General features: G+C 39.4%; 2 protein-coding genes across 4 annotated transcripts; both read left to right on the forward strand.

Annotated features, from left to right (window-relative positions):
* Positions 1-293: 293 nt before the first annotated feature.
* RB195_021081 (uncharacterized protein) lies at positions 294-3,380 on the forward strand (the record flags this gene model as incomplete). Of its 3 annotated transcripts, XM_064207629.1 has the most annotated exons (5): positions 294-400; positions 974-1,727; positions 1,775-1,967; positions 2,080-2,606; positions 2,661-3,380. In XM_064207629.1, 5 exons carry the CDS (start codon positions 294-296, stop codon positions 3,378-3,380), a joined length of 2,301 nt encoding a protein of 766 aa, XP_064063508.1. The 3 variants fall into 3 exon arrangements, with proteins under 3 accessions (XP_064063508.1, XP_064063509.1, XP_064063511.1); XM_064207627.1 differs by lacking the exons at positions 294-400; positions 2,080-2,606; positions 2,661-3,380 and having other exon boundaries at positions 1,299-1,784; XM_064207628.1 differs by lacking the exons at positions 294-400; positions 974-1,727; positions 1,775-1,967; positions 2,080-2,606 and having other exon boundaries at positions 2,952-3,380.
* Positions 2,169-2,660, forward strand: RB195_021082 (uncharacterized protein; the record flags this gene model as incomplete). The annotated part of the gene is made up of 1 exon (XM_064207630.1): positions 2,169-2,660. The coding sequence occupies one exon, from the start codon at positions 2,169-2,171 to the stop codon at positions 2,658-2,660; it is 492 nt and encodes a 163-aa protein (XP_064063510.1).
* Positions 3,381-14,319: the final 10,939 nt, after the last annotated feature.

Here is a 14,319-nt window from a genome sequence, read left to right on the forward strand (position 1 = left end):
TAGTAGAAAATATGTGAAAGTGCTTTTAGAATATGTCCTGCGTCGTTATCAATTGTATTTTTCCGTCTTGCAAATTCCAAATTCGGTCGAACCATTGTACATACGTCAACAGTACAAAAAGAGAGAAATTGTGTCATCGAATACACGCTGAGAACTTATCGAAACTCATGTTTTCAATGTATACGTGCACACATATACACCTATGGACTGACACACTTCTAAACAACAGCAGTGAGTTATCTGTGGTGTCTATGTTATAATACATTTCATTTTTATATTTTTACTTTGGGACGATGCAGACGGTAAGAGGTTCTGTGCTGCGTCTGCAGCATTATTCATCGGAGGTTCGATTCCGCCCTAGTGCCAACCAAGCCTTTCATCCCTCAGTGTCGATAAATTGGTACCAAAGTTGTGTGGAAGGATAGAAACACTGACTTGATACATCGGCTACCCCCCGCAAGTCAGTGTGCGGGCCAGTTAGGCGTTCACAACCTTCCAACGAAGGTTATGTAACGTATTATGTATGAATTAAAGTGAATGCGGTGGCACTCTAGACACGTCTATCTTTATTTTTACTTTAGTTATAGCATTAAATATTAATATTTATTATTCTACTTACTTAGTTACTCAATATAATATAATATAATATAATATAATATAATATAATATAATATAATATAATATAATATAATATAATATAATATAATACAATATGATATAATATATTATATCATATTATAATATAATACAATATAATCTAATCTAATCTATTATAATATAATATAATATAATATAATATAATATAATATAATATAATATAATATAATATAATATAATATAATATAATATAATATAATATATTATAATATATTATATTATATTATATTATATTATATTATATTATATATTATATTATATTATATTATATTATATTATATTATATTATATTATATTATAATATAGTATAATATAGTATTAACGGTGACCGTCTGGTCGATTTTTGCGAACAGACGGGCCTCATCATCGCTTCCACGTTTAAGAAGAATCATCGACGCCATCAGCTCACGTGGCAGGGGTCAAACCTTTTAACGCCTGAAGAGCAGCGCAAGCGGAAGGTGAGGATTCTTAAGCTTCAGCTCTACTACGTTCTGGCGAGGAACATTCCTCAGTCAGATATCCGAAAATCTAGAGCTGTTTGGGACGTCGCGTTCGACTGTGACCACCGTCCAGTTCTTCTCAGCTTCAAGATACGGTTTCACGAAAGAAACCGAGGAGTTCCTCTTCAACCGAAAATCGACATGGCAGGTCTGAAAGACGATGAATGCAGAACAAAAATCCGCCAACGTGTGTTTATTCATGTTGGAGTACGGACCAGGAAGAAGCTTAGCGATGCGGATTCCTTCACAAAGTGCATCCAGGACGCTGCAAAGGAAACGCTCCCGGTTCTATTGCCGCGGAAGAAGTTTGCCTTTGCATCTGCGGAAACAAAATCCACACACAATTCTGTATGTGTCGCGCGCAGCGCTGGTGACTTCAACCAGGAGAAGCGTCTTAGAAGGAAGCTGCGTCGTCAACTGCAACAAGACCGCGATAACGAGTGGACGTCAAGAGCGATGGAGTTTGAGAAGGCGTGGGAGGACAGGAACCCGCGGAAAGGCTATGCTTTACTAAAACAGTATAGCGGCAAAATGAAAAGATGTTCCCCTGTCCTCAACACTGCCAATGGGGTAGTTTCGGTGAAGCAACCCTTCCAATTTAGAAGGAACACTTCAAGACTTTGCTGAACCGGCTAGCACCGTCAGCTCCTGAACTCGAACACGTTAATAGACCGACATATGCGGTTAACGAGGAGCCACTGACCGAGTCGGAGGTCCTGGTCTGTATCCAAAAAATGAAGAATAGAAAATCTGGCGGAGACGATGGGATTAGCGCAGAAATGCTAAAATATCTTCCTCCGTCTGGGATTCGTGAGATGACAAAAATCATCCGTTCAATATGGATAGACGAAAGGATACCTCATTCGTGGAGACACGCTATCATAATTCCCCTCCACAAAAAGTTATCCGTCACGGACTCCAGGAATTATCGAGGAATCTCTTTGCTGCGTGTTATGTACAAGGTATTGGAGCATTATCCTGGACCGACTCATTAAACATCGCGAAGAAACAATGCGCGACGAGCAAGCTGGCTTTCGTCCTAGCCTATCTACGATTGACCAGGTGTTCATCGTTAGGATAGTGATCGAAATTTGGCAGCGGTATTCGAAGCCAATGCAACTAGCGTTTCTGGACTTTGAAGCCGCGTTCGAATCTCCTCACCGAGGCCGTCTTCTCAACGCGCTCCGCGCCGATGGAGTACCAGAGAAGTTCGTTCGCTTGCTTGATGACATGACTCAACGAACAACTGCTGCAGTTCGAACACCAGCCGGATGTACCACACCGTTTGAAGTGGTAACTGGAGTAAGACAAGGGGCAGTGGCAGGACCTTTCCTGTTCAATTTCGCAATCGACGACATTATGCGAAGAACAGTCGACCAGTGTCCTGCCGACATAGTCTTAGCACCATCAGGGTGCCCCTTGACTGACCTCGAGTACGCCGACGATGTCGTTATATTCGCGGAAAGCAGCACGAAACTTCAACATGTTGTCAACCTTGTATAGAAGCTGGCTGCAGCCTATGGACTACGCCTATGCCCTGATAAATGCAAGCAGTTGTGCATCTCTTCGAGACCACGAACGGGAATCAGGGTGGACGGACAACAGATAGAACTCGTCGATGAGTTCTGTTACCTATGCTGTACGCTGAAAAATAATGGCAGCTACGAGAGAGATGATCAGCTAAGATGCGCTAAGGCCAATTCTGCATTTAACTCCTTAACGAAATGCTTGCGGTCGACCCCCATCACCAACGAAGTCAAGCTGCGAGTCTACCTATCCGCAATTCGCTCCATCATGATGTACGGATCGGAGACTTGGGCGGCACCATCAACGGTTATGGAGAGGCTTGACTGCACGGAACGAAAGCTGCTTAGACGGCGATTTGGCTACTTTTGGCATAGGGTATGTCACAATGAAGATCTTTACGCAGAAATTGATGTATACCTGCGGATGACACGTGGAAAACATCAACATCTTGCACCGCCATCGAAAGTGGCTAAAATAAATCGTCTTCGCTTCTTTGGTCATATATTAAGGAGACCGGTAGATCGCCTTGTTCAACGAGTTCTGAGGAGTTCGTCGGGTTCGAGCTGGAAGAAGCCACCTGGCCGAAAACGGAAGTTCTGGACTGAGGTGGTGAAAGAGGATCTGAGGACACTCGACGTGGATAGACAGTTCAGACGAGACGTAAGGTTTCGCAGAATATGGAATAGCGACGAATGAATTGATTCTGTGCAAGCTCTCGCAGAAGATCGAGAAGGTTGGGCAGAGCTGTGTTCGAGGACGGCACACCTCGGCGAAGATGCGGGTAATCGCTTCAGGCGATGACATCAGCCCGCCGATTAAGTCAAGTAAGTCAAGTATAATATAGTATAATATAATTTAATATAATATATTATACTATATTATATTATATTATGTTATATTATATTATATTATATTATATTATATTATATTATATTATATTATATTATATTATATTATATTATATTATATTATTTAGTATAATATAGTATAATGTAATGTAATATAATATAATATAATATAATATAATATAATATAATATAATATAATATAATATAATATAATATAATATATTATATTATATTATATTATATTATATTATATTATATTATATTATATTACATTATATCAATTTGTTAGGCGTCCAATTCCTTTCTTTAATTCTATTCATTATGTTCAATTTCTGACTACTATATAAGCGACTATTCTAGAAAAATGAGATGGAGTGGGTGTCGTTTTAACAGTTTTTCTCAGGAGTCCTTTTCAGTGCATTTTTTTTCCAAATGCACACTTCACCTCCTCTACGAAAGAATTAGGTTAGCAATGCAATCAATAATATCCCGGTGAAATGTATCCCGACTATTATCAATGCTATTAGCTAACCTATCACTGTATCCTTGCTGTACGGTAACAACTGCTGGAAAACACAAACTAGGCCTCTCAAAATATTACCAGAACATGCTTAGAAAGCATCGACATGCAGCAAAACTCCGTTTTAGCAGTTATAACACTACGACATCATGCAGTTACAATGAAGTAATATATTTGTAATAAGCACCACAACTCACCCATTTAGTAAAATCATATTATTCTGAAGGAAACAATCCTCAAATTGCAGGAGTTGTCTCGACAGCAGCCATGAATTACAAAAATGGTGTTCTTAACCATCCCCTCAAGTACTCCTGCTGTTTGAAGTTCAAGAGAAATTTTTCATTAAATATCTAAAAGATAACTAGTGAATGTAGTCCCACGAATATTTTCATCGCTTTAACAAACTTCCCATTTCGCACTTTCAGGTAGCCCCTATAAGAGCCGCTATATCAATTACCTTTCCTTGTAGCATTTCCTCTCAACATTATCGGTGAGATGAGAATGCATGACGCAGAGCAGTATTTCCGGTGGTAGCAGACGTGATAAGCAACCCAAGGCAAAACTACGAGCTTTTCCTGACTGTTATGTAGCTGGCACATTTGATTAACAAGCAAAAAAGGAAGCGTTAGCGGGACTATTTCTGACTTCGGAAAAGAGTTCGATAGACATATTGTGACTACTTTTGTCCTCTGTTATCATCTTTTCGCTTCTGGCTCTAGCTAGCAGAAATATTGGCATTACGAGACCGGTGCTGTGTTTGCTATGATAAGAACAATGGAACTGAGTGCGACCAGCAAATTTACAACATACGGAGGTCTCAGATAATAAATGTTCAAAATAATAATTTATCGCAAACAAAACCGAAAGGGATAGCGACCGAATAACGTATTAATATCCACAACCGCAAAGAATAAACTAAACAAATTGGCAGTTTCTTGCAGATTTAGCCATCAGCATGTTCCTTGGAACCAACTACAACAGTGCTTTCATAGCTGTAAATATCATGAATCTTCTCTTCAACAAGGGAAAATTGTGAGAAGTTTCGCAAATGATTAAACAAGGAAGCGTTAGAATGGGTAGTTAGTTTGAAATTGCAGGACCGCTATCAGATGCCTTTAAATGTTTAACACATTCCTATCGTGTATACAATAAACATTAACTAGTCCCGATCAAAAAGCTTTCTGGGCGGTACGAAGCAGAAATTTCAAAGGGATCCGTTATCACTCTTAGTTTGTTGGATTCCATAATTAGTGCTAACACACACACAAAACGAGTGTGATGAAAACATTTGAGTTGACGAATTAGCAGTAAAACAACTTAGAAATAATTGATGATCCTGAGAAACTTGTGTTGAAAGATTATAATTTGTGTTGAGAGAATAATTGCTAGTTATTATTCCCATCAGAAAATAAGAGGAAAGGTGCTGGTCATACTGTACGGATTAACCGAAATAACTGAACAGTTTTCGAGTGGCCAAGTCACAAAGGAATAAATTTGAGACTTTGTACACGAAAGAAAACATTTCGATACGTTAGACACCGCGCTAAGCCTCAAACACATCGATCATTGTGATGAGCAATATTTGCGATGCACCATCTAGTGTAGCAACATTCACCTCGCTGAGCGAGTGAATTCGATGGAGTCCCAGACTGTGTTACATTTTATCCTCACAAAAACAAAATACTAAAGAAAAAAACAATTGCACAACTTTTGTCAGAAATTTGATATGCGCATAGGAAGGCAATAATTCATCAGCGGTAAATAACAAAATAATTCCAGTCGCATATTCAATCGTATTTATTAAGTCAAGAGCAGCGGCACACCATTGTAATGATTCTCGCTAATAATCTGAAAGCGAGCAAGAGTGCAGAATATCTAGATGTAATCCATCTTAGCATGTTTTTTTTTTTCAATTACATGCTGCGATGCAACTAAATATATTCTGGTCTTTGTTATTCCCAAACATTTCGTTCTTACTTTTCCAGAAATTGAACTGAAAACAGGTGTATGGTACTGATATTTGACGGGAGATACCTAAATTCGGCGTATCACGAAACTGACGTAGTGTGGAAGCCTGATGGAAATCATAGAGTTTGAAGTACAGGGTATGAGTATGAGTGTGGCTTCGCTCGAGACCTCCTAATCGTCCTGAGAAACGGCGTGGTAAGCGGCGCTTGTTCCTACGAGGTACGCGAAAAGCCTATTCAAGTGGGACCTATGAATAGGCTGCTGAGAGTACCTAAGCTTATACAAAGGGCGCGTTACAACGTACCTCGTAGGAATAAATGCCGTTCCCACGCCGTTGTCCAGAGCGAATATGTTGAATTGGACGTGAGTACGTTCATACCCGTAATCTACACCCCGAACTTTATGTTTCCCATCAGACTTCCGTGCCAGGGGAATTTCGTGATACACTGCCTTTAAGCACTACCACCACGTATCGTAAAGACTGAGGCCGTTATTACGCTCTAGGTTAAATGCTGAAGGTCAAATGATTTGTTAGCCTAAAAGAATCTGTTTATTCAAACCGTGCTATTACGGCTTCAGCAGAAATGATGTTGAAATTGTTCAAAATTGTTCTGGATTCGTTCGTTTGGTTCCTACTAATTTCATAATTTAAGCTTCACATGATGATATCCATGTCTCCACATAGAAGATAAAGGATAAAGTACAAAGTAATCGCTGTGGAGAAGCGCCTACGCGTTCGACTTCAATTTAGAAGTAGTTTGAGATCTTTGACCGTGTATGCAGCGTTACAATGACTTGCAGTGGCTAGCTGAGCAATAAACGTCCCCGAAGGAAAGAAAGATTTGGTTAGTATTAGTGCGCTTTCGAACCAACGATCGATCGTGCATTTAGAACGGAACCTCCTAGCGACTGCGCTACACCCGCCCCAAATAAAAGATAAATGATAACATTTCTGGCGTTAGCCAATCCGATTGGGATGTGCCAACACGTCCACTCCTATTCAGAATCGTTTGAGACTTGCGAACGAGTTTCTAGCCCCTACAATGACTTGCGAGGCTAGCCGATGTATCACATCAATATTTATTTTATCTTCTCGAATAAGTCTGAAACCAATTTATTGAGTAGGTGTAGATGAGAGATGGTTATTTAGAGATTCTGTAAAATTGACCGTACAGTCACAGTGGAATCTCTTACCAACTGCAATACTGCCCCACATCTCTACATAAAACGAAAAAAGAATAAAATGAACTTGACATTAGTTAGTTCCTTTGGAATACTTCCAGCTTCAGTTCAGAATAGCAGAAATTTATGACGTGGTACAACGGCTTGCAAAAAGCAATCAATAGATTTGTTCTGTGTCCTAATCCTCCCAAACAAATCAGGCATTACTTTATTTTACTTTACCCGAAAAAATTGAAAGCTTGTTTGGTCTTGGTCGTAGTCGAACCATCGACCACATAGCCGTAGCGGAATTCTTGCCATTGTCGCCCAACGACCTACATATTACGGAGTATTCGAGAGTGGCATGTATCGCTTCTACATATGAATCTCATTTTATATGTGTCTATACTTAAGCAAAAAAACGAATAGTAGATATTTCCGCTTCTCCAATGACAGGATACGTCACGGCATTCCATGGTATTTTCTACAAATTTAAAACATGTTGCAGGCATTAGGGAGAGAGATTAAAATAAAAGCGTTCATAACAAGCGGAAATAGGTAAAAAGTGGGACACGATGGCAATACATAATACGTGAGCGGACGCAAAAACCGGAAAAAAGGCAACTAACAGTAATGCATCACGAAACTACCATTTGGGAAATAGATAACTCGCTGGGACAACAACAAAAGCGCGAATGTGTGATAAAGCATCGTCGTATGATGCATCTTTGTTGATGCACACAGACTTTCTCAAAAATGTTGGTAAGGATCATTAGCTAGCATGCTTCCATTTGTCGGAGATACATTTTATAAAAAAATCTTTGCAGCCTTGAGCAAAAAATGGTTCATACACATCGGCAAACTGTGATAGTGTCTTGCGTTGCAATTTCGTGTTGTTTACTTAGTGCAGCTTGCGGTATGGATGTTTTGAGTGGTGATAAATAGCTCAGAGGAAGAATAAACATGGCATAAAAGGAAAGGAGTCGCAAAGTAAAGCAGAAATACTTTAAAGTGAGAGGATAAGCATTAAAAACATACCTTCGGAATACCATGGTGAAAATTGCAGCTCACGTCCAAAAAGATCGTTAAGACGGTGACGATCGCTGAAATGTATGCTATTGAAGATGATACACTTTGGAAAGTGAGAAACCAATGAAGCCTACGGAAATAAATGATGAAGTGTTGAAAGGGATGATAGTGGGATTCTGGTACACACATACAAATGTAACTGACTATTGCAGAGATCAAAATTGAAGAGGAACGTAGAAAGAAAAATCGAGAAGGGAGATGAGATTCTTTTGAGGTCACTGCTTCCCTCAAATCGGTCACATGACTAACATTTTTCATTTCGCGAACATTCTCTCAAACCTCCTCCCTCAAACATTGGCAAAACTTAGTCACGACAATTACTAAATTTACATTTTCACAATATTTTGTCTTGATTTTCGATGACCATAGCTAGCAGTTACTCGGAAGGAAAGATGGACCATTTCAAGGACGTTAACATCGTTAAACAGACGCAAATGATCGATTGAAATCTTGCCGACTCGATTAGATCTCAAGGAAAGCATCAATAGGAAGTTTTATTTACTAGACGTAGAGTGTTTACCACTTTGTATTTCTCTAATGACAGAATCCTCAACTTCTTCAACACGGTCTGAACACTATATCGTCGAGAAAGGCGCCAAAACTTGGTGCAGAAGAGATCTTCGCTTATCAATAATGTCAGTGACAACTATGTGATAAGTTCTGTGTTGTACCCTCTACGAATTCATGAAATTCAAACCTTCCAGTAGGCCAATCTATAGGTTATGAAATGAATAATTACAAACGTGCTCGTGAAAAGAAGATTTGGGGATCAAGTACACAATGTTAAATATTGTTTTTTAAATGGAGACTGCGACGATTCTCAATCACACACGAATAATCCAACATTAATAAGTCCTGGTTGTCGCTTCACTTTCTGTCTCACTTCTTCAAGCACTTCAAAGGCAGCACATCACGAATCTGACGTGGTGAGGGAATGCGCGCAGAAAGGGTTAAGCGTGTAGTTGAGAAAAAAAACCCTCCTGAAAAGAAGCACCCCATAGAAGACCCTCCGTAAAACGACTCCCTCATCTCGTTCTTTCTAGTATAGCCACTCATAGCAATGAAAAATTAGTTATATTAGACAAAATTAAAAAAAAAACAAATTGGACACTTAATAAGAAGATCAAAATAATATAATATGGCAAGTACTAATAAACCAGTCTGAATATCCGGCTGAAGCTGGACTTTAGACTTTCTGTGGTGCTTCTTCTGCTCGCCATCACTAATCAATAAAAATTAATAGTCTGATTTTCAGCAAAATTAGAATTCTTTTTTCTAGCAACACTCTACTTTCTTCTTTCTTTTTTCATAAATTTGGACGGAAGATTTCATAGATTTATTTCTATTCGCGTAATTTCTACATTTGAAGAACATTCAGACTTCAGCTTCAAACACTCCTTCGATACCAACACAATATAGAGACAATTTGAAAGCTGCTCTGAGTATGAGTTGGTTGGTTTGGTTCTTCCTCTTTTCCAGTAACAGTTATCCCAGAATGATATTTTAACTTAAAATGACATGAACGACATCATCGAACAGATAAAGATAACGTTCCACGTCAGATCATCAGTGAACTACTATTATTATAACAGATCATGTGCGCTACTATTTAAAAGCATCACCCCACGAATCTGGGGTGGTGCGGGTTTCAGGTGGGTTATGCCTATACGGAGTCGTAGATTATGGAGAGTAGAGTGATTCTGTCCATTTCTTCCTACCTGCAGTAAAAAAACGGCCCGGAAGATACGGCTTCGAGCGTTCCGGCGCGCTATTTTCTACAACAAGTTCGATTGGAGCGCGCAAGCCTTGTGCACGCGCCGATTCCTGGCCCTTTTTACAGCAATTAGGGAGAAATGGACGGAATCACCCTCCTCTCCATAATCCACGACTCCTTATAAGAACTCTCTACCTGAAATCCGTACCACCCCAGATTCGTGGGGTGATGCCTTTAAGGAGCTGGTTTCATTCCTGTTTCCACTTTCTAAGGAAGGCATGTTACCAACCTGAGGCAAACGTGGAAGGAAATAGAGGCGCGGAGGACACATAGAGGTAAAAAGCAACGGACGCAGTGGCCACGGCTACGAAACGATTGCAACGTCCCATTTACCTCTTGCAACATGCACTCAAAGTTTCTTCGCAATACTACTGCACCGTCTCACAACAATTACACTCCGTTGGACACGTGTCACCCCATTTTACCGTTTTACGACGCTGTCTTACCAATCCGACTCCGTGGGACCCATCACACCCCATTTTAAAGTTTTGTGGCGCCAGCGCACAATCTGACGTCGGGGGCCCGTCACACCCCCTTTTTCGAACTTCGTGACACACTCACACGCACAGATTAAGCCTGTTATTGTATATCATATACTATTATAATGGATAATAATATAAAGTGCTGCAAGTGAGAAGAGCAGGAGAAACATTATAAAGCCATTTTCCTCATTTCTGCGAAGTGGAAAAACAACTAATACCGAAGCAGAACGCATTCTAAACACATTTTCTCGCTATTTTCTACTTTTTACACACAATTTTACTCATTGACAGCGACTACAGACAATTTTCGATCTCCGCCGGAATCTTGGTTCTGGAAAACCGAAAAAAATTACTGAGAAGAACATTTCACCGGCATTTCATTTAAAAATGTATTTAGAGCACTGTTCATGTCATTCATATGGCAGTTATTTAGAGACCATTTTAGCGATTAGAACGAGATCCTGATTGGAAATTACTGTTGGAGTGGACGGATTTTGTTAGCTTGAAATAAATATGAATAACGGACTACAGAAGAGACGGATGGGGACAAAGCTGACGGCTTTTCGAAAAAGATAAATTGCTCTATAAAAATGTTAAAATATCTTTTGTGGGGACCCTCTGGTTTTGTTAAAAGCTATTTGAGAAAAAGATGAGAAATTTAGCATTTTTCTCAATTTTTCTTAATAAACTTTTGAGAGAACGAAAACCATTCGTAAGAAAGTGAACATGGGTTATGATAGTAAAGATCCTCCCCTACAAACACTTCAAACTGAATTCATTTTTATGAATAACGAGCTGAGCTATTGGACTTTGTTTGAAGTCACACAGATTTTGACGCGTGGCCAAAAATCTGAGATTTCGCACTTTTCCCGTTGCGAGATTTCGGTAGTGCGGTTGAAAAATTTGATGTCATATTTTGACATCAAGGAGAATCCCTAACTGCAAATTTTGGTTCCTGTAGGTGTTATGGTTCTCTCGAAAGCTAGTTGAGAAAAACTCGAAAATTTGAGGCAAAATCTGGAATTTTTCTCAACTAAGCTTCAAAAAAAAAAAAAACAAGGAGAGCTAGAAGCACCAAACTTTGTAGAAATATAGTAGAAACCTCTCTCTACAAACCGCAACCATCATTATTGCATGAAATTCACTTTGAGCGTCGATATTCGAGAAATCGGAAATCTCTTCAGACTCTCTTACGCTAATAGCAAAAGTCCCACTCTTGCACCATCGAGTGCTAGTTGTACTTCGCATCAAAGAGATTTTCCATAGAGTACGTAATACATTTTATTGGTTGTAATGAAGGAGGGCTGAAACAATGTTCGAGCTATAAAAGAAATGAAGTTCGTCTTCTACGGCCTCTTACTCACTGCTTTACTTACTCCTACTCAATACGAAATTACCTCTGATTCGTTCCGTTTCTAACAAACAAATAAAATAATAATACTAATGGTAATATAATAAATAAAATAATAATACAGAAATTTGTAATGCGTGGATTTGATGGTTATGACAGGAAGTTGAATTCCCATGAGGATCAAAATTTTTATTTAGCCACATTGGCATTAAGTTTTTTGGGGTGGTGTAGCGGTTAGAGGTTCCGCTTCCTGCACGATCGATCGGAGGTTCGAGTCCGCCCTAGTGCTCGACAAACCTCTCATCCCTCTGGGGTCGAAAAATTGGTACCAAACTCGTCTGGGAGGATAAAAACACTGACTTGGCGCATTGGCTAGCCACCGCAAGCCATTGTATAGGCCAGATACACGTTCATAAACCTCAAACGATTCTGAATTGAAGTGAACGTGGGGGCGCATCCCAAGCGGATTGATTAACGCCAGAAATTTTATCTTAACTTTTACTTTATATTTGCTTCATTAATTGATGGTTTGTCCTCAAATTGACAGCTGATTGTGGATACTCACCCGTTTTAATTCCTTCTCTCACACTCAATATTTTCCATTTTCTTGGTGGAATTTTTTAGAACAATTTTTTTAAAGCAAAGCTGCGAGGCTTAGTTCAGAACGCACTGTACAATTTATACCCTTTTTGTTGCCTTCGTACTCATGAACCTCTCGCATTTATCCTAATCTCGATATCTTTCTTTATTTAGTATTTTACCAAACTAGCCCCGGACCAAAAGTTATGGAATCATACCAGCAAAATCTTTGGAAAATACTTCACGCTATCTACTTTTCTAACATTTTGCACCCTTTAATATGTGTTTACTGAAAATCGACTATCCCTCATCTTTTTCTCCTTGCTGTCTTCATTTTTTCTCCTCTTCTGACAAGCCTCACGAATCTCCTCCTGCTCCGACACCCCTCCGACCCTGTCTCCCTCATCGTCCTAAAAAACCGGTATGGGAACTGCTTTAGTTCCTACGAGGAACGCTTCTCTATTTGTACGTTCTGGCCCCCTCAGCATCCTATTGATTGGTACCACTTGAATAGACAGTCGAGGAGAACTCACACGCTTTCAACCGCTGCGCAGCAGGATGCAGTGCGTGTAGGAAGGTGGAGAGTTGGAACTGAAATCGTCGTGATAATAAGAGTCTTTGGTGCGGTTTTTGCACAGCAATTAGGCAGAGATGAGCCGAAGCACCCCTGATCCCGCAACCTGCAGCCCCATCTCTAGCATGTCCAGCGGTTTCCCTCTCTACGCCAGACTAGTGGTATGCTACCCTTCAAATTCTTGTACGTATGAGATGGAATGGTAGTAGTTCATCGAACAAACTGACACACATTTCAGTTTTGCCACTAACGTGATGTCATCTAATGTTGTTTAATGGCTCAATCAAAAAGTAGTTTAATGTCGTGTTTTAACTAATAGTTCTGCTCACAGGGGTATGTTGAAGTGAAAAGTGTGATTTGAGAATCGTAGGGGATCTACTAGGCAATAATTATGGTGGGTGCAGCTCTGGGTGACTGGGTCTTTGTTGCATGGGGCTACAGATAAAAGAGGATACATTAGTTTGTGGAATTTCCAAAAAGATTAAATTTCCTTGGACTATTAGGACCGAGAACATACGCCGATCGTTGTGATCTTGTTAAAGTGGTCCGTAGTGATATACGGATATGTACGGAGCTATGATGAAAAACCTTTAAAGAGCTTTTGGTGTACTTTGTCAGCATGGATGTTATCGAAGAACCCATAAGAAGAAGCAAAGGATAAGAAAAACTAGAAATTTTAAAGAGAATGGAAAGGAAGCTTTCAGGATATATACTTCGCATACTTTTAAGATTCAGCACGATATTTTATAGTTCATGATCTGAGCGTTTTGCAATATAGCTAAAAGTGATTCCAAGAAGAAAAACAACAGAATGGACAAATGTAACTGCCCAATGGCATGCGATGTAAAAAGAAAGGATACAGAAATGTAGCAACGTCATGGGCACATTTCATAATATTATATCATAAAAGAAATTCTTCGCATAAATGAGGGAACAAAACAGAGAGCACATGAAGGTTTTAGCCGCTTGAAGGACTCATGTCATCGATCAGCAGAAAAGACAGTTCAGGTCAAATCACATAGTCAAAAGATCAATCACAGATTCCATCAACAAGTCTTACCTTTTCACAATATAAAGATATTATCCGCCGTATTATTCAAGCGGGACAAGAAAGGAATAACATATTCCAAAACGACGAACTGAACTACAAGTAAAATCTTCTACTCAGAATTCAAGGTACCCATCTTTACCTAAACGAAAATTTTGAAGAGTGTAGGTGAAAGAATTGAAAAGGGTTCGGAACTATCAATTTTCGCGCGCAGTTCATTTACAATAACTATGTGACAGAG

Source organism: Necator americanus, chromosome X (assembly GCF_031761385.1).
Source record: "Necator americanus strain Aroian chromosome X, whole genome shotgun sequence".
In the NCBI taxonomy this organism is placed as follows: Eukaryota; Metazoa; Nematoda; class Chromadorea; order Rhabditida; family Ancylostomatidae; genus Necator; species Necator americanus.